A 20,602-nucleotide genomic window follows, 5' to 3' on the forward strand; every position below is an offset into this window, starting at 1 on the left:
GAAGAGCGTTGGAGAAGGGGGCCGCCTGACTGATGCCTTTAGAATTTTTTTTAGTCCTCAGCGCTCAGGGCTGTTAGTAGTATTAGTATTAGTAGTAGTATTGTGAATAGCCCGGCTGAGCCGCGCTGAAAGCCGAAACTGGCCGAGTGGCCGGCCATCGGCCAGCCGACAGCCTGCTTCTGACAGCTGGGCGGAGCCAGCCGTGATCTTACGGCTGGCTCCAGTCGCTTGCAGAGAGATCAGCGTCCCTGGTTACCAGCTAACCAGGGACACTGATCTCCAGACAGCAAACTCTCCCGGGCGCTCCGGGAGTCTCCCGCTCCCGGCCGCCAAGGAGAGATACACTGCTTTTTCTTTTTTTTCTTTATTCTGACACGGAGCCGTGTCAGAATAGAATTTTTTTAAATAATTTTTGCCCATAGGAATGCATTGCTAGATTCCTATTGGCTATTTCCTCTGCTGATGGACCTGATGGAGAACTGCAGCAGAGGGCGGGTGCAATGCTAGTTTACTATTGGCTATTGCAAATTGAAATAGCCAATAGGAATCCAGCAATGCATTCCTATGGGCAAAATTTCTTTTTTTTCTATTCTCCGTGTCAGAATAAAGGAAGAGAAAGAAAAAGCAGTGTATCTCTCCTGGGCGGCCGGGAGCGGGAGACTCCCGGAGCGCCCGGGAGAGTTTTTTTTTTCACTTTTTTTGACGGCAGCAGAACCGCTGGCCAATAGAAAACTATTGGGCGGAGCTAGCTGTCATCGCTAGCTCCGCACAATCGTTTTCTATTTTTTAAAAAACTTTTTAAACTACTTTTCTGTTCTGCTCGGTCCGCCTGAGGGACGGAGCAGAAGAGCTGTGCGGCATTCGGCTATTCACTCACTGCTGTTCGGCCTCTATACGTGAAGCCACCTGATGTACGGCTGATTTCACTTCATTTCAGTCTTTCACTCGGCTGCCTACGGCAGCTTGGGGAATAGACCTCATAGTTTAGGGATCCAGGAAGAAGCTGGGAAGCAGTATAAAAATTATAGGGTATAAACGGGCAACTTTTTGTGTCTGCATTCACACTTAAATGTTGCTTAATACACCTTTTTTAATACTCTTTTTTTCTTATGGCAGTTTACTATAATTAAACGGGAGTGGTTCATAATATTTTATTCCACTGCCACCTATGGAAGTGAAAAAGAAATTACCCCATCTCTCTCTACCTCTGAGTATGAATTAGCATAGGTAACATTGGGATAAAAGTAATAATATGGGAATAACACTAGACTGAGCTTAGTATACTTAGTATAGTTTTTGGCCAAAATGTTAATATGCTACAATATCTAATAGTTATGTAGTGATCAATTTTGATTACTATTGCATTCATATCTAAGTCAGTCAAGTAGGCTGTTGTTGGGCTCAGCTTACCTGGAGCAGCCAATTTTGTCAAAGCCAAATAGGACAGTAGCTTGTGGCAAGAAGGAAATTAGCCCATTTCTTTGAAGAATATTTCAAATTTTTTTCCCCTCAGAATTGTGTACATCTTAAGCTTGGCTGTCACCCATGTGCTTAAGGTACCTCATCTGTCAAGGTAGAGAACACTCTTATTATACTTGGAAATGTGGTTAACTTGTACCACATGCTAACTGAGGAAATGTCATCCTTCTTTGTCAGTTTCCACAAACTAGCCATCTGAACAATGAAATGACAGGGTACATGTGGTCTAATCAAAGACTAGGTACATCATTTGAAGGAGAAAAAAAAAACACTTGATGCATAGAGGTCCACAGATGTCTAGCTGTCTGCACACATGGTTGACTCATATTTAGTAGGAAGAAGGGTTTTAACTTTGTCCACATATTTGTAACGTGAAATACATTTGATATTTTTATGCAACAATATAGTTCATGGTTCATAGTTTCAAAAGTAAGCTATGCTTTATGAAACGGAGCAAAGTGAAATTAAAGGAGAACTATGAGGTGAGTGAAAATCACTCATCCTCATAGTTCGAGCCGACATGTGACAATTAAATTGTCACACGTTGGCTCAATAAATCAGGAAGTGAGCGAACACATACCGTCGCTCGCTCACTTCTTGATTATCTCCCTGCAGATAGCAGTGCCTGTCAGTCACAGCTCCCTGCAGGGATTCCCCCCTCCCCGCTCCGATCCTCCAGAGCTGACTGGAGAAACAGATGGGGGAGGGGGCGGACACAGCTGGCTCTGCCTCTAGGTAGGCAGAGCCCGCTGTCAATCAGCCAGCTGGGGGAATCTCGTCAGCATTGTCGGGATCCGTCCCGGCTACGGCGGCCTAAGTATACCGCAAGCTGTTGCTCGCGATATACTTAGCTTTGGGGGTCGGTTGGTTTGCTAGTATATGTCCTCCCGTGACCCTTAAGAGAACTATGGGGAAAAACACTTACCCCATAGTTCTCCTTTAACTAAGTTCCTTGTTTTTAAGCAACTCCTATGCTTATCCAAGGCCATCATAGAATGCATAAAATATCCTCTACAGAGAATAACAACAAATGTAAATACAATACGACAATCAGTTGATTGTATAACATATCTAGTTTCCCCCCTTTTTTCCATGCATTTAAAGATTTAGTGTGTAGCTGGTGGAAAAAGATTAAGGGCTCATTTAGATGCATGTTCAATGAGGTGCGTTGTTTTTGTAGCTTTAGGCAGGTGTGTTGTCATGCATCAGTGTGAATTTCCTTTGTGCATTTGCGTGTGTTGTTGACACGCATTTCCAATGTGTTTTTAAATTTAGGATTTGGAGTAGATTGCGATAACAGCCAGTGACCAAGGCTTGTTATTAGCTGTTGCACATAGGCTTGTTATATATAGATTTGTTAATACCTGTTGTGTTGGCAAGAGGTATTAACAAAGCTATGTATAACAAGCCCGGTATATGCATTTTGATGCTTTATTGACTTCTGTGGGCATCCCTAATACAGTGAAAAAGCAGAAAAAAACAGACATGTAAACAAGCTGCATTGCACCGCAGAGTTGGGAACAGCCGTGTTTTAGCACATTGTAACACGTGTGTTAAAATGCAGCAGTGTAAATGGGTGTTAATTTGGTTTACTGCACCTGGTCCCACCTAAGTAAAAAAGTCAGGAAATGTCATGGTGATAATGCCAACAAGAGGAGATGAATCCTTACAATAAGAGTGGTGTATGCTATCTGAAACATTTACACACAAACACAGTTGTCTTTTAACATGCACTGCAGCAGTATTTACAAGTCAGTATTTCCCCCCTGAACCAATATCATTATTATTCTGCAGCCACAAAGCCGGGTTAAAAATGGCAGTCAAGCAATTATCAAATATAAATTATATTTACCACTATTGCCCAGATTTCATTAACATTGACTGCACTATCTTTTCTGTGAGCACAAGAAGAAGGGGACACGTTTCGTGGCTGGATTATTACCCAGTAGGGATCAGCAATTGAGTCTACCAAAACTGGGATTTACAGTTGATAGGGGGAATATGCTGGAGGAATATTTTTTTTAGATTTGAGTAGAATGGAGAGGGATTAGTACACCTGTCAAGTTTTTTTTGCTGTCTGTGTTATGGAGATTCACCCTCTCTATTTGTCCTGAAGACCTCTGTCACTGGAAGTGAAAGTGAACGAAAATCCTAAATATTAGGTTGTCACCAAAACAGGAATAGATGGTAAATCTTCCATAGGGATGCTAGTTCTGGTGACCCTGCTGTTTTCCTCACTTTCTGTTTTGGACAGGAAGTAAAGGGAAATCTCCCCAATGGGACACAGATTGCAAAAAAAAGCTGACAGGGGTTATAACCACTCCTTCTCTATGCAAAACTAAAAAAAGAAAATTGGCTTCAGTTCTGATTTAATGAAATCTGAGTTTTTAATCTGATACTATTTGCGCTACAGAGTTACAGAGCATACAACCAACAGGTAACGCGTTTTATAAATTATTTTTATTAAAGGAGAACTATGGGGGTTAGGGCTTTTCCCCATAGTTCTCCTAAGGGTAACGGGAGGACACAAACTAGCATCGACCCGTCACCCAAAGCTCGGTATACCGCGAGCTACAGCTTGCGGTATACTGAGACGCCGCAGCCAGGAGGGATCCCGACAATGCTGTCTGGATCCACCCAGCTGCGTGGGTGACAGCTGGCTCTGCCTATCTAGAGGCAGAGCCAGCTGTACCCGCCCCCTCCCACGTCCGTTCCGCCAGTCAGCACTGGAGGATCGGACAGTGGAGGGGGATCCCAGCAGGGAGCCGTGAGTGACGGCTCTCTGCAGTGATAAATCGAGAAGTGAGCGAACGACGGTATGTGTTCGCTCACTTCCCGATCTACTGAGCCAACCTGTGACAGTTTCATTGTCACAGGTCGGTTCAGATTATGAGGCTGAGTGAAAATCACTCGCCTCATAATTCTCCTTTAAAGAAAAAAATGTTCCCATTGATTTTTGTCTGTGAGTAACTATTATTTTTGTAGAATGTAAGATTTGTCTGTAATATATGTTATATTAGCAGAATTTGAGGGATACCAATGACACATTTCTTTAGGAGCCAGTTGCAGTTATTTTTAGAGATGTGTGTAAATGACAGCTGCAATACATTTCCATTTCTCTGTATATTTAAAAAATCTGCCATTATAATATAAGCCTTTTTTATTTATTTATTTATCCAATAATAGCTGGGTGTTGAGGATTAATGGGATCCAGGACAGTAGGAAAATTTGTCTTGAATGATAATCATGCCACACCAGGAAATCTGAATGTATGGGATGACAGAAGGACTACATAACTCTTCACAAAACAGCTTTGTAATACCAGAGCCTGCATAGTTCTTTTTTCAGATCATGTTCTACATAGTGCTACAGAGATGCAAGATAGAAGTTTGTCACCATCCACTTTTTTTTGTGTTGAATCTACAGTGAAAGAAATGCAACTTCTGTCAAGTTTTTATAAAGCTGTTTGTGACATCATTGGTGCAAATTTTATCTTACTTTTTTTTATCCCTGTGACATCAGGGCAACATTGTGTTGCATTTTCTGTTTCCATTTTCCTTCAACATTGGGATAAGAGAAGTTAAGAAATATTCCAGACAACAATATGCAATAGATCAAAGTTTAATTATCTCCCTATCCAATACAACAATGAAAATGTTTGGTCCAGATCTGGATTTTAAAGGAAATATCTAGTGGTTTTGTATTTATTATCTATCTTTGCTGTGTTTAGAAAAAAAGAAAATCAAAAACTTTTTTTAGATTTTTTTTATTTCGGTAAAAAAGAAATGTTGCATATTTGTATTCTTGTTTTGGAGCTTTTTGCACCGTTTTCTTCCCTTTATAGATTACTTACTGCCTTTGATTAAAAAGCCTGTAGCTTAGTTAACCTTAGTTTATACACATAAGTAAAATCTACGTAGACCTAGTTCAAACACTGCAATATTTCTTGTTTGTCAGCGCTTACTGGAGGAACAGATGGGGAGGGGGTGGGCACAGTCGGCTATGCCTCTCTACATCAGGCAGCTGGGTTGGATCCCGACAATATTGTTGGGATCCATCCCAGCCGTAGCACAACTGTGTGCTGTCAGCCTTGCCCGCTATTTGCTGATTTTTGGGTCACAGGAGGACCTTAGTATATGTCCTCCTGTGACCCTAAAGAGAACTATGGCAAAAAAAAGTTGGACTATAGTTTTAGTTTTTACTGAAGTGAAATCCGTAGAGAGGTTCAGGACCAGGCAGTGCTTTCTGGATGGGTTCTTTGAACACAACTACAAAAACGTTTGCATACAAACTAGTTCACATAAAGGTAATCCAACTGTTTATTTAGATGTTAATCTGAAGTGTTAAATGGTTGTCTTTATAGCTGTTCATAGATGCCAGAAGCAGTTAGATATGCAGGCATTATTCCATCTCCCTCAGGCATCTGTGCTGGCCAACACATTTCTAGACATCTCATCAGATGACTATTTGTGCTTAGGTCTATGGAACATGGCAGCAAGGTATTCTACATCACCACTGACTTATAAGCAGGAAATAGTAATTGAACAATTGTCCTTGCCGGACATTTTTTTTTACCATAGCCATTAGATTTTCTGACTGGAGCAGAAGACAACAAACATCTATGGGCACCTTATGGGCCATTTTGTTCACTTGAGCTTTTTGAAGAACATTCATCTGAGCTGTCAGTGTTATTGTTCTTTTGTTGTTTCCTAAACTGATGTACACCAGATGCTTCTCTTATAGTGTGACTTTGTATTCATTAAAAAGTTTGATTTTACATGTTCTCAGAAACAAACAAAATATGCAGATCGTAAGAAAGCACATTACTGTATACAAGGACCTTCCAACACTAAACACTTACATTGTGAACAGAGTCACATTTTTAATTATCATTAAACACTCGTTTTACAGGTTCATGAGGTCTATGAGTGTCAGGATTGTGACAAGAAATTTATTTCAGCTAACCAGCTTAGAAGGCATATGATAACTCATTCAGGTAAAACAACCACCTATGCATGCTTATTTTATAATTCAGGCAGTATTACAGAAAGTGCACATAGTGTGTTGTGTGTTAGTTACTGTAGATTAACAGTTAAGATTTTAGAATTGTAAGCAAGAAATCCAAATTTTGGAACATTTTTTATTCATTGTGTATTTTATGAAATGCATTGCACATATTCCCATGTATAATCTTGAAGCTAGCTTTCTTTGAAGTCCTTCTCTTTTGATTTAAGCTAGTTAATTCGATGTCGGTTTGAAAAGATTATTTTTAAGTCTGTGGCAATGTTTCGTTCTTCCATCCGTTATGAACTATCATGTTAGAAAGGGCATTAGATGCTTTTCTAATTGGTTAATCTTAATTGGACTGACTTAAATGCAACAGTCTCTATGGAGAGTACTCTGTTTGCCTTTCATCTTCTACCTCCCCTCCACTGAACTACAGATTAAATGTCCCCAATCATTTTCTGCAGAGAAGCGCCCCTACACCTGTGAGGTTTGCTGTAAGTCCTTCAAACGACTTGATCAAGTGACCGCTCACAAAATAATTCACAGCGAGGACAAACCTTACCAGTGCAAGCTCTGTGGAAAGGGATTTGCCCACAGAAATGTTTACAAGAATCATAAGAAGGTAAACAACTAACATTGGTGTTTGCAATGGCATTTTGCAAAGCTTTCCACATTTGTTATGTTAAAGTGGAACTATCATCTATATATAACATCATATTGTTCAATATCTGGGCAGACTGAGCATATAACTGAACAACATTTTAACTTGTAGCTATACAGTGACTAAATTATAACAAGGTTATTGTTTTTTTTTTTTTGGTTTCTTTCAAATGTGTTTTAAAGGATAAGTAAACTGAAAGCTTCAATGAATAAAAAAACTCCCTTTGCAGTGGGGCTACCCCTGTGCTTCAAGGGTTAATTGTTTATTTATATCTAGGGGAGCTACATATAGGACTTTTACTTACCTGATGCCTGCTTTCCAGTTGATAGCATTCATCTTATCCCCCCTACACTCCAGCTTGTGGACTGTCCCCCAGTGTCCACACGTATAATGAAGGGCTATGTGATGACATCAGCGGGCCTCCGACTGCTGGAGCACAGGGGAGAAGAGGCTGCAGATTTTGGTGCCCATGGATCCTGTGGGAGTGGGGATCAGGTAAGTAAAAGCTTTTTACAAAGGTCTCCTAAGCATTAATATGCAGTTGACCCTTGCATTGCAGGGGTAGCCCCACTGCAAGGGAAGTTGTTTTTTTCCCCCTTAAGATAGGCTTTAAAAAATAAAAAATGAATTTATTGCAGCTTACCTATCCTTAAAGGTGGTGGCTACATTAGTTTTCTTTTCAGGTCAAGTACAGAAAATACTTGTTAATCTTGCAGCATCCTTGTCACTTTCTGTGAGATAAACTGGAGGTATTAAACAATCTTACCCTCCCTTTGTAAACTACTAAACTTCTCATTCACCATGTAATGGAGATGAACCAACGTAGACATTTGCCCTTCCTGGAGGGCACCCATTGCTCCCTCTATAGACTGAGTGTAGGAGATAGTGTAGCCTCCCAGGAACACAAAGTGTAATATTTGCAGAATTACCAAGTGAAAATTAAGAAAAAAGGCCTACAAAAAAAATAAAATAACACAGCAACCTCATCTAAGGACTAGTAAGCTGCCGAATATAAAATATTTGTTTGGGGTTTTAGATAAGCTTTAAGTTGTATCATTGGGTGCAAATTATTTATGTTACTGAATAAACTTTTAGAGCAAGCATAAAATAATTGAACTTAAAAGGAAGCAAAGCACGCATCTGAAATGTAAAGAGTATAACAAAGGAGAATCAACTTTTCACCCACGTTGCTCTAGTATAAAAATCACTCTGAAGTGCAAATACAGATTAGGATTTACTGATGGACTTGAATATGCCATAAACATATGTCATACATACATGCAAGCTAGTTCGTGCATAAAGGTATTTTAATTTTCAAGTAGGTGAGTGAATATGGATTTATCTGTGCAAATTAGGATCTGCCAGCAAATAGCTGATTCATTCATCTCTTCTGATGACACCTGAGGAAAATTGAGAAAATACTTTTCACTTATTTGTTAGTGGTCGCATGCAGCATAATGTAAAAGTATATGTCACAACATTGTATATGTTGTGAAATAGGGTGACACAGACAGCTCAGATTTAATAAAATCAGGTTTGTGTGACAGTAACTACAGACTAAAGTTCAATGTTCACTCAAACTGTAGTACTAAAATAAAATTGTAGTCAAGACGCAATCACTGGAACTCACAGACACTCTTTAGAATTCTGTTGTGCCTCTGCATCACAAATATATAGATACCTGCTAAAAATTCATGTACCTGTTAGAAACAGGTACATGAATGTATCGCATGGAGGCATGGTGAGGGGGACAACACTCTTAACTAAGATCCCACTGCACCCATTACACAGACAGGCACAGCGTCTGGTGAGTTGAGCTGTTGGGTGGGCAGAGCCTGATGGGTGATGCCGAGAGAATAGTTCCTCATTAGGTCTTTCTCCCCTTAGATTGACAGCGAGCATCAGTGGGTGACTTCTATAGCTGTTATTGTGCTGTCTAGCAACTATTGAATCTGCTTACTGCTGTCCACTGTCAATCACAAAGAAGGCGAACCTGATGGGCAACTAGTCTCTCGGCATCACCAATCAAGCTCCACCTGGTGTCAATCTAAGTATGTTCAGCACGCCATTGGTTGCTAACAGCCAGTGACACACCCCTGTCCCCATTTATCTGCCAGCTGGGAGATTCCACGACCAACAGGTAATTGTAAATATAGAGGCAGAAATGCTGGCTGACATCATTGAACAAATATGGCAAGAATTTCCCCTTTGTTTACATTCAGCATGCTGGTCGGGGAATATCCTGGTTGACAGCTGAATGAGGCCAGGGATGCATCACTGGTTGCTAGAATGCCAGCAACCACCAGCATCCTAGCAATCAATAAACCCTGAGCACGGAGCAATATAAATGTTGCGCAAACATGCCCTGCTTTTTACTGTACAGAAATCCCACTGTGTAGCAAAGAACAGAGCATATTTACATGCCTGCCTCTGTACACCAAATTAGAGTAGGTCTTAAGTACTTTCAGTTTCGTTATCCAGGAACCGGCAGTAGTTATTGTTGAACTTGAGTCTGAGCCATAGTGACACATTGTGAAAGTGGTGCACATAGGAACTACCTGAATCTGTTGTCCATGAACTGCAAACTTTTAACGAAACTGTCGCAGGGCTTTCGTGAATGAGGTCCAGGGCTTTTAAAAGAAACCATACCACCAGAGAAGTGTTGCAAATGCTTTATTGAATTGCCCTCGACATTTTCAGTTATTTGTGATCACATGCTGCTTCTGTGTATTGTAGTAGTTCAACCCCACAGTGCTTTGGTTACAAACTTTCACGCACAGGCTAGAAACTAAATTGCTAATTTTTTCTCGATTAGTGTTATCCTTTATTGAGAGATTTCAGTTTTGCGTGATATGTCTGCTTTTAATATGTGCTCAGTACAGAGAAGTAATTAAAGAGCTGTTTAACGTAAGATGTTCTGACAACACACAGATGGGACAGTAGATTAGATTTTTATCACTTACTATAGGCACAGTTTATAGGCACTGTACAGGTTACATATAAGATGATGAAATGATGCTTGTTGCTGTTTCACATCTTACAATAGTATTTGTGGATTGCATTTAAATAACAAGTGTGGGCTACATGCATTTTACATAACCCAGATGCAACAATGATTTTTCACTCTCTCATTGTAATTGTTTACTCTACAATGATATGCAACGTAAGCAAGCTCTTAAATCTTTGTTTTGTTTAGTAATTTGCATATTTAGAAGTTAATTAATACAAGGCTTACTATGCATCTGCTTTTAATTCTCTCCATCTGCAATAGAGATATACTTTAGGCTGGTTTTGACGCACATGACACTTGTGAATATGTTGCCCAGATGTTTACAATATGCATTAACTTATTGCTTTCCTGTGCTTAACTTGTTGAAACAACATCAAAATGTCTCTTAAATTGGAATGTACAAAGCTATTGGAATATGCCACAAGAAAAGCATTTTTAAAACATTTAGTGTGATTTATTTAAAATTCTATATGTATCCATTACTGAGATTGTGACTATTTAAATAGATTACAAAGAAGATTTATGCATGTTTGTACTACTACGTAAGATCAGCAAGCTAATGTTGTCTGATACACATATGGGCTTTTGTTATTGAATTGTCCCATTTGTGTTAATGTGCTATAATTCATAACAACCTAACAGCACACTTTTTCTTTTTTGCTGAGACTTTTTCTGCAGCACTTTACTGATCACAATTCGTATAACTCCCTGTCCCACAATGGAGTTTGCAGTCTTTTGCATAATAACATATCTGATATATAATAATTACATAAAATCACAAGGTTGCATATCACCTTGAGCCCAGAGGGTGACACTACTTCTGTTAGGGCCCATTCACACCAATTGCGGTGCTTTCCAGAGCCGCAGCTGCTGGAACGCACAGCAATCGCTAACAAAACTTCCCTCTTCGTTCTGGGGTGGGAGGGGGCGTGGCTTCCACACCACCTCCCGCCCCAGAACGAAGAGGGAGTTTTATGAACAATTGCTCTGCGTTCCAGCAGCTGCCGCTATGGAACACACCGCAATTGGTGTGAATGGGTCCTTACAGTTAATAAATATAGTGGTCTCAAATCCTGCTGATTGGGCAATTATGGAGCAGCAAAACACTGATATTCATCAACTCTACACTCTCCTCCTGTCAGCAGCATATCTGTATGCAGCAGAGCCTAATTACCCCTAAAGCTTTTCCTTTCTCTCCCTGTCTGTGTGCTGCAGTGCAGGGAATACAATTATTATTATTATACAGGATTTATATAGGGCCAACTGCTTGTACAGCGCTTTACAAAATGGAGGGAGACAATACAGTTAACAATACAACTTCAATACACGAGGGGCTAGGAGGGCCCTGTTGTGAGAGCCTACAATCTAGTAGGAATTAGACTCATACTAAGACAGATTCATTTTTTTTCTCGGTCTATGTGCAGTTGTGGAGATTTCCCTTAACTTTCTGCCCAAGAGACATGGCAGGAAGGAAGTAAGTAAGAGGAAGGAGATCTGTCTAAAGTGAGACTTTTTTTATTTCTTTTTGTGTCCATTGTGAAAATTTCCCTTCACTTCTTGTTCCAGAGACACAGTAGGAAGTAAGAGGAAGGGGATCTGTCCACAGTGAGGAGATATCCACTCATAGACTTAGCATGTGAATAGGGGTCCCCATTGGAATAGATACCATCACTTCCTGTTCCTGTGACTCAAGTAGATTGAATCTTAAGTCACTTTTTGTATCTGAGACAATGATCATCAGGACCAATAGTGATGATGCATCTACCCAGAAGAGACACAGTCAGCAATAAAAACCAGGCAGCAGTTCTAACCCTTCCACATGCTACAACATATAATTAAAAAAAGTTTGGGCTTTACATACACCTTAAAGGACAACTATGGTTTAAGATAATGAGGCTGATATACTAAAGGAGTTGAGAATCTTCACACAATACACTGTGTAAACATTCACTTACATTTTCTCATTATGTAATAGGCAAATTCCTGTTTACTTATTTAATCTGCACATGAGTGGATAATGGAAGTTAATGTTCACACAATTTATTGTGTCAAGATCCTCAACTACTTAAGTAAATCAATTCACATATATTTTGATAAATGTATGTGGTTACTATGTGTAAAGATAGTATTTAGATAATTAATTTTATAATTCTTTACTTGAAAGCCACCTACTAAAAGTGACAGTAGCAGCAGTTGGGACACGTTATACAGTGGCAGTGGTTGGGGCACATTATACAGTGGCAGGGGCTGGGACACATTATACAGTGGTAGAGTTTATTTATTTAATAAAATACATTAAATATTTATTAGTAACAATGTATTTATTTAAACTGTGTGAATTAAAGTTGACTGTTTAAACAGTCCTGGCAGTGTTACAGTTCTTTGTAGCAACCCCCGTCACTGCTACTTAGCTGCACAGCTTGGTATGCATAGAAATATTAAGAAGAATTTTAAAAAACATGAAAAAATACATTGGTTTACTAAATTAAAACTACTTTTGGATTAACTAGGGCTTCATAACTGTCTGGGTCCCCACTAGGGAAATTCACACTTTCTATTTGCCCTGGTAATTACTTTCTCTAGGACACTAGGAGATTGATAGAAAATACAAACATACAGTATGTAGTTGCCACCAAGACATACTTTCTGGTTGCCACCAGACAGTAAACTACTGCTGTCCTGTAGATATTCACAACAGTTATTCAGCACAACATTGTGTCCATCATAAGAACAGTTCAACCATTATGTTCTGTTTCCTTGATACCTATTCTTCAGCCACAACACTGCGTTTGCTTTACAACACTTTAGCCCCTTTCGCACATCCCCCTAAAGCCTTACTTAAAATCTTGTAATAACATGCACACACCTTTGAGGTAACAATCTGAAACTCTAGGTTAAACAGCTAAATACAGTGTTCTTGTTTTCTAGTACATTTGCCAAATAATGTACAGTTACGATATACCCACATCTGGTACATTGCACATTAATGCAAGAAACACACAACACTTTCCACGGTAATCTACCCACTTTCTTTGTAAATTTGCTGTAAATGTTCAAAATGACTGATTGGTGCTGGCAACATACAATATATCTTTAATCAGTCCTTGCATAAGTTCTTTATTAGTTAATTTCTCACTCAACCTTTTAGCTGCTTGTCTTATGTAACAGCTGATCCACTTTAGGCTGACGTGTCTTTCACTATTGTTTTATGATGGGCTTCTGTAGTAAATGGGGGTGGATGGCTATTATAATCACAACATACAACATTGTGATACAACATTGCCAGCCTCTTTAAACTCTGATTGTCCAATGCACCATCCAAGAAAAATAAAAATTGTTTTTATTTGTAGAATGGTGTTTTGTTTGACATATCTTTATAGATATTTCCAAGGATAAGGTTATGTCAACTATAATATTTCAAGGTAACAGTCATTATCCTTTGATATACATAATTAATTGCTATTGGGCACATCTTTTAATATCCATGCATTCTCATGGTATATAATAAGTATACCATTGCATAGGGTCATTTCAGCCAAGAGCTTATGGCTAATGATAATTGTTTTCTTCTGTAGCCTTTATATCTGTATCTGTCTACTGCTTTGTAAGATCTGCTTGCTTCATGCCCAACAGCTGTGTAAAGATGAGGTTGCTGAAGTGATGTGGGTAGTTTCCTTTCTGGTATGTGTATCTTTTCCTTTTGTTTGTCATATATAACAAGGATTCTTTTTCCATACTTTACATCATTCTGTATCCCATGAGATATAAATGAAAGGTTGTTTTTTGATGCTAATACAAAGTTTTTATTCCTTTTCTTAAGTTAGACAACATTTTAGAAACCAAGCTAAGCTAATCACCTCTTCTTTATATCAAACAACAGTTCATGAAAGTCAGATAACACTGCATTGTCTTTATTTCAAACATTTTAGTGTGATGAATATATGTGCAGGGTATATTGCTGTTTTAATACATAAATAATACAGGGCAATATAACATTTAAGGTAATAACTTATATTAATGCTATTTTGACTTGTAATCACCCAGTAATGAGTACAAACCATTTACATCTTCAGCATCAATCATTTTCATCTCATTTTAGCTTAGGTTTTGGTAAGGTAGACCAAAAGGAACCAAAAATGCTTCCACTAGAGTGTACTTCACTCTAGACAACGTCTAATTGCTTTACCAAGGGTTCACAATTACAAACATTAAAGCACACCTGAAGTAGAAAAACTGATGATGGCACTTTATAACAGGCACCTCGTGCTTCCTTTACAATAGGTCAGATTTCCTGTTTAGTGTATGCTTTGATTCTGGTGATGATTAAGTATGCAAAAAATCAACTCAGCCTTTTGGGCCAGTATACTGGCCCTCAGGCTGGATATTGGTCAGTGAGGCAGCCCAATGATGGGCCAATAGTAATTTATAGGAGGTAAGAGGAGGTGGGCCCTGTCTATTAACTCATGAAGCATGGGCAATGAAAGCATACCAGAACACCCCCTGGGTTTGGGGCACCAGGGGCACTGCATTGGAGAACCAGCCTAACAAACTGGCATATGGAGGCAGCAGGTTACCTTTTCCCCGCACTTCAGATTTGAAGCATAACTCCATGTAAAGAATTGTGTAGAATGAACCCTGAATAAGTTTCATAGAGATAACATTTCTAGTGTGGTATAGTATCCCATCTGTATTCCTTAGCACAGAGGTTCTGAACAACTCATAATTCACATCTGTATTCCTTAGCACAGAGGTTCTGAACAGCTCATAATTCACATTCAAGTGCATGAGATGTTGGTGCTTAATAATTAATATGAAAAGTAACCCCAAGCTCTTGTTAACAACAAAAAATAATGAAATATGTTAACCTTTGCTTGAGTTCTTGTTCAGTGAAACTGTACAGTATAATTTAGCAGATTTTGAGATAAATAGGTAATATGGAGATGCTCCTGGGAGCTGCATTGCAGGTAGCACAAACCCATATTTGGCTCCCAAGCCACTGGTTGGCAACCACTGTCTTAAAGAATTCCACGTCTGTAAATTATAGCTCCCTTCAGATTTATGGCCCAGATCGTGTTTGCCAATGTTGCCCTGATGCTATAGCAAGGGTTGTAGCTGGATGACCTGCTAGAGATGTCTTTCTTTAGACAACACCAATTCCTGAATTCATTTAGCTGTGGAACATATATTAGATTAACACGTGATGCGTACATAGTACGCGAGTGCTAAGTTTAACAGTTTATCTTACCACAAAGATAATGTTTTCAGTGATGACAAAATATGCAGAGACAATTGTGCAGTGGACATGCTTTGGTTGCTCCATTGAGTAACTTATGCCTGTCCAGTAGTTAGCAATCTTGTCTATTATTTTTATAGTTATAAAACAATCAATGTCACCAGTGTTCACGTGGATAAACATTTTGTAGACTATGTTACCATTTTCAGTAAATGTAAACACCACTCTTCATCCAATAATGCATGTTAGTTTATGCCCTAAAGTGAAGGCAATTGATTTTTAATGAGTGACTAATAACCTTTTTGTATCTGATAAAAAAATATATATAAATGATCTAGATTAGAAATGTATGAATTGTAGTACTTTATGGTAGTTCTGAATTTTTACCTTACTCCATTACACTGTTATTAATTAAAGTTCATTGAGATTTCACGGCAATTATCACTATTAGCCTGATTAATTTCTGTGAATCTTTTCTTTGTACTCTGCTTGCAGACTCATTCTGAGGAGAGACCGTTCCAATGTGAGGAATGCAAGGCTTTGTTCCGCACTCCTTTCTCACTGCAAAGGCACCTGCTAATACACAACAGTAAGTGCAAATATGAGGCCAAAAGGACACCACCAATTTACATATGTATATCCCCCTTTCTAACCTAAGAGGAACGCCTTTCCTCAATTACACAATATTTCAGTGTACAACAAAAAGATTAATTACAGGGGATAATGCAAATTAACAACGTGGCTTTAAGCAAGAGTTTTAACTAAGACATTGTTAAACGGTGCTTGAGATCTGAACCTCTTCCGCCCTTTTGCACTTAGTGCTGCCTTAGCTTTTTGTTTGGCCATACACATACAATATCATAAAATGTCCTGCTTTATTCACTGGGTTTTGGGACAATTATCCAAGCTGTGTCACCTCAACAATGGAGTAAATAAATTGAAAAGGAAACCTGAAAACGATCTGCGTAGTGAAGTACAGACGTTTTTTTTTTTCTGCTCTCCCAACACTTGTGAGGTCAGACCTCTGCCTTGAGTATTCATTGTTTTATTCACAAAATATGTTTTTTGGGACACTTGGATAAACCTGATGCAAAAAATATAAATTGTATCGTGTATTTAGATAATGCTGCTTGCTTGCTTGCTGGCTGATTATAGTAGTATTAACTAAAACAATTCACTCTCTCTTTATTTTAAAGATTAGACAATTATATGTATAGTGACATTTGTTTTTCCATTGTCGTATACTTTTTTACAACCCCACACCAATCTACCATTTCAGTTCATTAGTAAGAGTAAAATATGCCCTCGCACAAGACTTACTTATCACTCTTTTTTTAACATATAGTTTTTATTAAATTATAGTCATACAATGAAGTTTTGTACATCTTGGAACTCAACATCTGGTGTCATTACATTAAATTCAATTCTTAGCACTTGACAAGTTTACATAGGGATGTAAGCGAATAAGGTAGTGCTGGGGGGCAGTAATTATCCAAGCATTGCAATGTATTGAATTGTTACAGACGGTATAGAAAATAATCATGTACAAGTTAATGATCTTTGTATCTTTCGCACTTAGTGTCATACTACTGTTTTGACCAATAAAACCTTATAATCTCAATGAGCTTTTAAAAGATTCCAATTGTAATCTCCGGATGGGGCGGCCCATACGAAGAGTACAGGGCTCTCAGTCAAAAGGGTTGTTGGTGCTTCAGTGTTTATGGGGTGTGCAGGCGAACCGCCTGGGATTTACAGAAAGGCTATATAGCTATCAGGTGTCTAAGTGCTATAAACAGTGGCACCATTCAAGACTAGTAGAGACACAATGGACAAGACTATCGGGGGGAAGGAAGGGACTGACATAGGGATGGAAAAGAAGGGACTGACAATAGAAAGAAAAAGAAAAGAAAAAGAAGACTAGATGAGTCTAGTGGGAAGGGGATGAGAAGGAGAGCGGCATTCGGGCTGCACGTTAGCATAGAGGATTGACAAACATAGGCAGGCTAGGAAAGGTTAATTATGTCATACAGAGTCGGCGCTCATCGGCTGAGGCGAAGTATTTATTGATCCAAGGAGACCAGGTCTTTTCAAATTTAGCCATATGATCATTGAGTTGTGCTGTTCTTTTCTCTTGTATCATAATCCAGTTGCCATGGGTGATCATACTAGGGATACTAAGGGTTTTTGTCAACCAGTTTTTAGCTATTTCTCTCTTCGCTGACGTACAGACATGCATTGAGAGATGGAAGTGTTTGCGAGGGAGGTCTTCCGGTTTGCAGTTAAGTAATGCTAAAAAGGGGTCCTTAGATAGTGATTTCGCAAACAGTGACGTGAGGAGGTTAAAGACTTCGTCCCAAAAGGCAGAGACACATGGGCAGCCCCACCGTATGTGGAAAAAGGTACCTTGTTCCGGGCAGCCTCGAAAGCAGTTAGGAGAGCAATTAGAATTATAAATAGCCACTCTGGCCGCCACCAGATACCAGCGTAAGAGGACTTTATAGTTTATTTCCAACATGCTTGCACAGCGCAAGCTTGATTTAGTGTTTGCCCAAACTTGTTCCCATATATCATCATCCACGGGGAAGTCTAGTTCCCGTTCCTATTGATGTACATAGGAAGGGGGAGGTGTATCTGTAGGGGTGATCAGGGCTGAGTAGAGGAGGGAGATTAGACCTGAGGTGTGTGGATTGTCTCGACAGACTTTTTCAAATGGAGACAGCAGTGTGGGGCCGGATTGTTTTGGGGTGTGAGACCTGTAGATATCTAAAGGTTTTCCTACCAGGGAGTTGGTTGTGTTCCTGCAGGTATGTGAAGGGTTTAATGTCTGTGGTAGTCCTTAGTTGCCAGAAGTAGGTAAGGTTTCATTCAGACCATACCGAGAACCGTGATGGTTGTTGCTGGGCTGGGGTGAATATTGGGTTTTCTAGAATGGACATGAGAGGCAAGGTAAAGGAGAGGAATCCAGATGAGAATTTGACGGAGTCCCATAAGCGGAGGGAATGGGACATGATCGGGTTTGTTATGGGTGGTCTTTGTTTCGGAGCAAGCCAGAGTAGGTTAGAGGCTGATGTGGGGTGTACTAGGGCGGACTCCAGGGCTACCCACCCTGGGGGTTCAGAGGTTGAGTGATATTTTGCAAGTTGACTAATTTGTGCTGCTAGGTAATATTTAGCTAGGTATGGGACCGCCAACCCCCCTTGGCACTTCGGGAAATAGAGTGTACATCTAGGGACTCCAGGTCTTTTGTCCCCCCATATAAAGGTAAATATTTGTGCTTGCAGTTTTTTAAGGATAGGGCTAGGAACAGCGACAGGCAAGACTCTAAAGAGATAGAGAATCTTTGGCAATAGGGTCATTTTTATCGCAGCAATGCTGCTGAGAGTTGATAGTGAGACCATGTCCGTAACATCTGTGATAATTTGGTCATCATCTCTGGATAGTTTGCATTATATAAAGAATGATAGGAATGTGTCAGCTTGATACCTAGATAGGGAATGCGGTCCTTACACCAGGAATAGGGGTAGTTGCTTTTCAGAGATGCAATGAGCGGTGCAGGCAGGGAGATATTTAAAGCCATGGATTTTGAGTCATTTATACAAAGTCCTGAGACAGTTGCAAATTCAGACAGTATTGTTGCGAGGTTGGGCAAAGTACTTATTACTCTTTTTAAGATATGCAACCATTGATGTAAAATACATAAATACATAAAACACAGTCTAATAAAGATTGACACCGTGTCTTGAACTGTAAAAAGTTATCTTGAATCCCCTACTCATTTTTTGAGCATGCCCATGGTTGTAATTTATTTTATCATATAAACAGAGTACCTAAACTAAGTTTGATTGCTCACATTTACATTTCTTCTACATGCACACACAATGTTAACTGAGTTAACAAAGTCATAGCTTTGAATAAAGCTCCCTGGTTATTATTATTATTATTATACAGGATTTATATAGCACCAACAGTTTGTGCAGCGCTTTGGTTGGAAACCTTTTTTGAAATGCTCTTTCAGGGTTATGCAGCCATTTTTAAATTCAGAGCCTATAAATTAAATATATATGAGCCTTCAAACAAATGAGGCATAGAAAATATATACACACAGACAAAAAAGCAATATAGACAAAAAGAGTCCCAGGAAAAAACAAAAGCAAATAATGGTGTGCAAGAAAATTCCTCAGATGATTCGCAGCCAATCTGCATGTAACTCTCAGGTAAGGATAATCACACAATGCAGGCAGACCTTCACCTCCACCCAGTGAGTGATGACAACAAGTGAGTGCTCACCTGGGGAGGTAGACCCACAGAGCTAGGTCAAATGTGCGTTTTCCCTTCTTAATGGGGGAGGGAAGCCCATGCACAGAAATGTGAAAAATTTATTAGATGTGTATGATTATTAGCTTGGCACAATATTGTTTTTCACATTTTCCAGATATTTAGTTATATCCTTAGTGCTTGGTAGCTCCTATTTTCACATTACACTTACTGGCGCTGATCACCTTATTGTTTATAAATTAAATTTAGTTTAATTGCATTTGCACATACTGAGAAAAAATGTATGTGACCTTTAGAACAATACTGTCACTTGATACAGCTTTGAGTTTGAATGGGCTCTCTATTACAGCCTAGGTGCTGTTGCATTTTAAGTATATTCCAACACACAATGGTAGGGATAAGAGGAAACCTGTACTTAAATTATAAGACTAAAGACCAATTACTGAGGGGGTTATCCACTTAGCTGCCGAAGGCAGCCGAGTGAATAAATGAGCCGAAGGGAAGTGAGCCGAACGCTGTTCTTCACTTCAGACTTGTACAGCTGATTTCAGCCATACATTGGCTAAAATCAGCCATACATTGGCTAAAATCAGCCATAAATCGGCTGCCTTCGGTCAGCTGAACATGCTCTGCACTGTTTTTAGTCCTAAGTGCACTGTGTTCCTATGTCCAGAGTCCAGTGCGTTACTGAGTCCAGAGTCCAGTGCGTTACTGAGTCCAGTGCGTTACTAGAGTAATGGCGGCCATCTACACCGACCAGCGACCCCTGAACTCTGTTACTTACTCCTGATCCCTGTGCTGCCCTAGCAACAATGTATACTGCTCTGCCAGGCTGATGCCAGCCCAGCTAGCCAGCCAAGTTGAACCCAGTCACTTCTGTATGATAAGCTTAGCAGCCTCCTCTTTCCGATGCTGGCAGAAGTGATACAGCGTGTGC

The 20,602-nt window shown here is 39.5% G+C and overlaps 1 protein-coding gene across 1 annotated transcript in view; it reads left to right on the plus strand.

The window, feature by feature from the left end:
• PRDM5 (PR/SET domain 5) overlaps nucleotides 1–20,602 on the plus strand; it is a 139,838-nt gene that overhangs the window by 50,527 nt on the left and 68,709 nt on the right. Inside the window, exons 9-11 of the mRNA XM_018568857.1 lie at nucleotides 6,391–6,475; nucleotides 6,951–7,108; nucleotides 15,886–15,979. Coding sequence (XP_018424359.1) covers nucleotides 6,391–6,475; nucleotides 6,951–7,108; nucleotides 15,886–15,979 — 337 coding nt within the window. The remainder of the gene's footprint in view (nucleotides 1–6,390; nucleotides 6,476–6,950; nucleotides 7,109–15,885; nucleotides 15,980–20,602) is intronic.

Source organism: Nanorana parkeri, unplaced genomic scaffold (assembly GCF_000935625.1).
Source record: "Nanorana parkeri isolate BGI_ZX_2015 unplaced genomic scaffold, ASM93562v1 scaffold1254, whole genome shotgun sequence".
NCBI lineage: Eukaryota > Metazoa > Chordata > Amphibia > Anura > Dicroglossidae > Nanorana > Nanorana parkeri.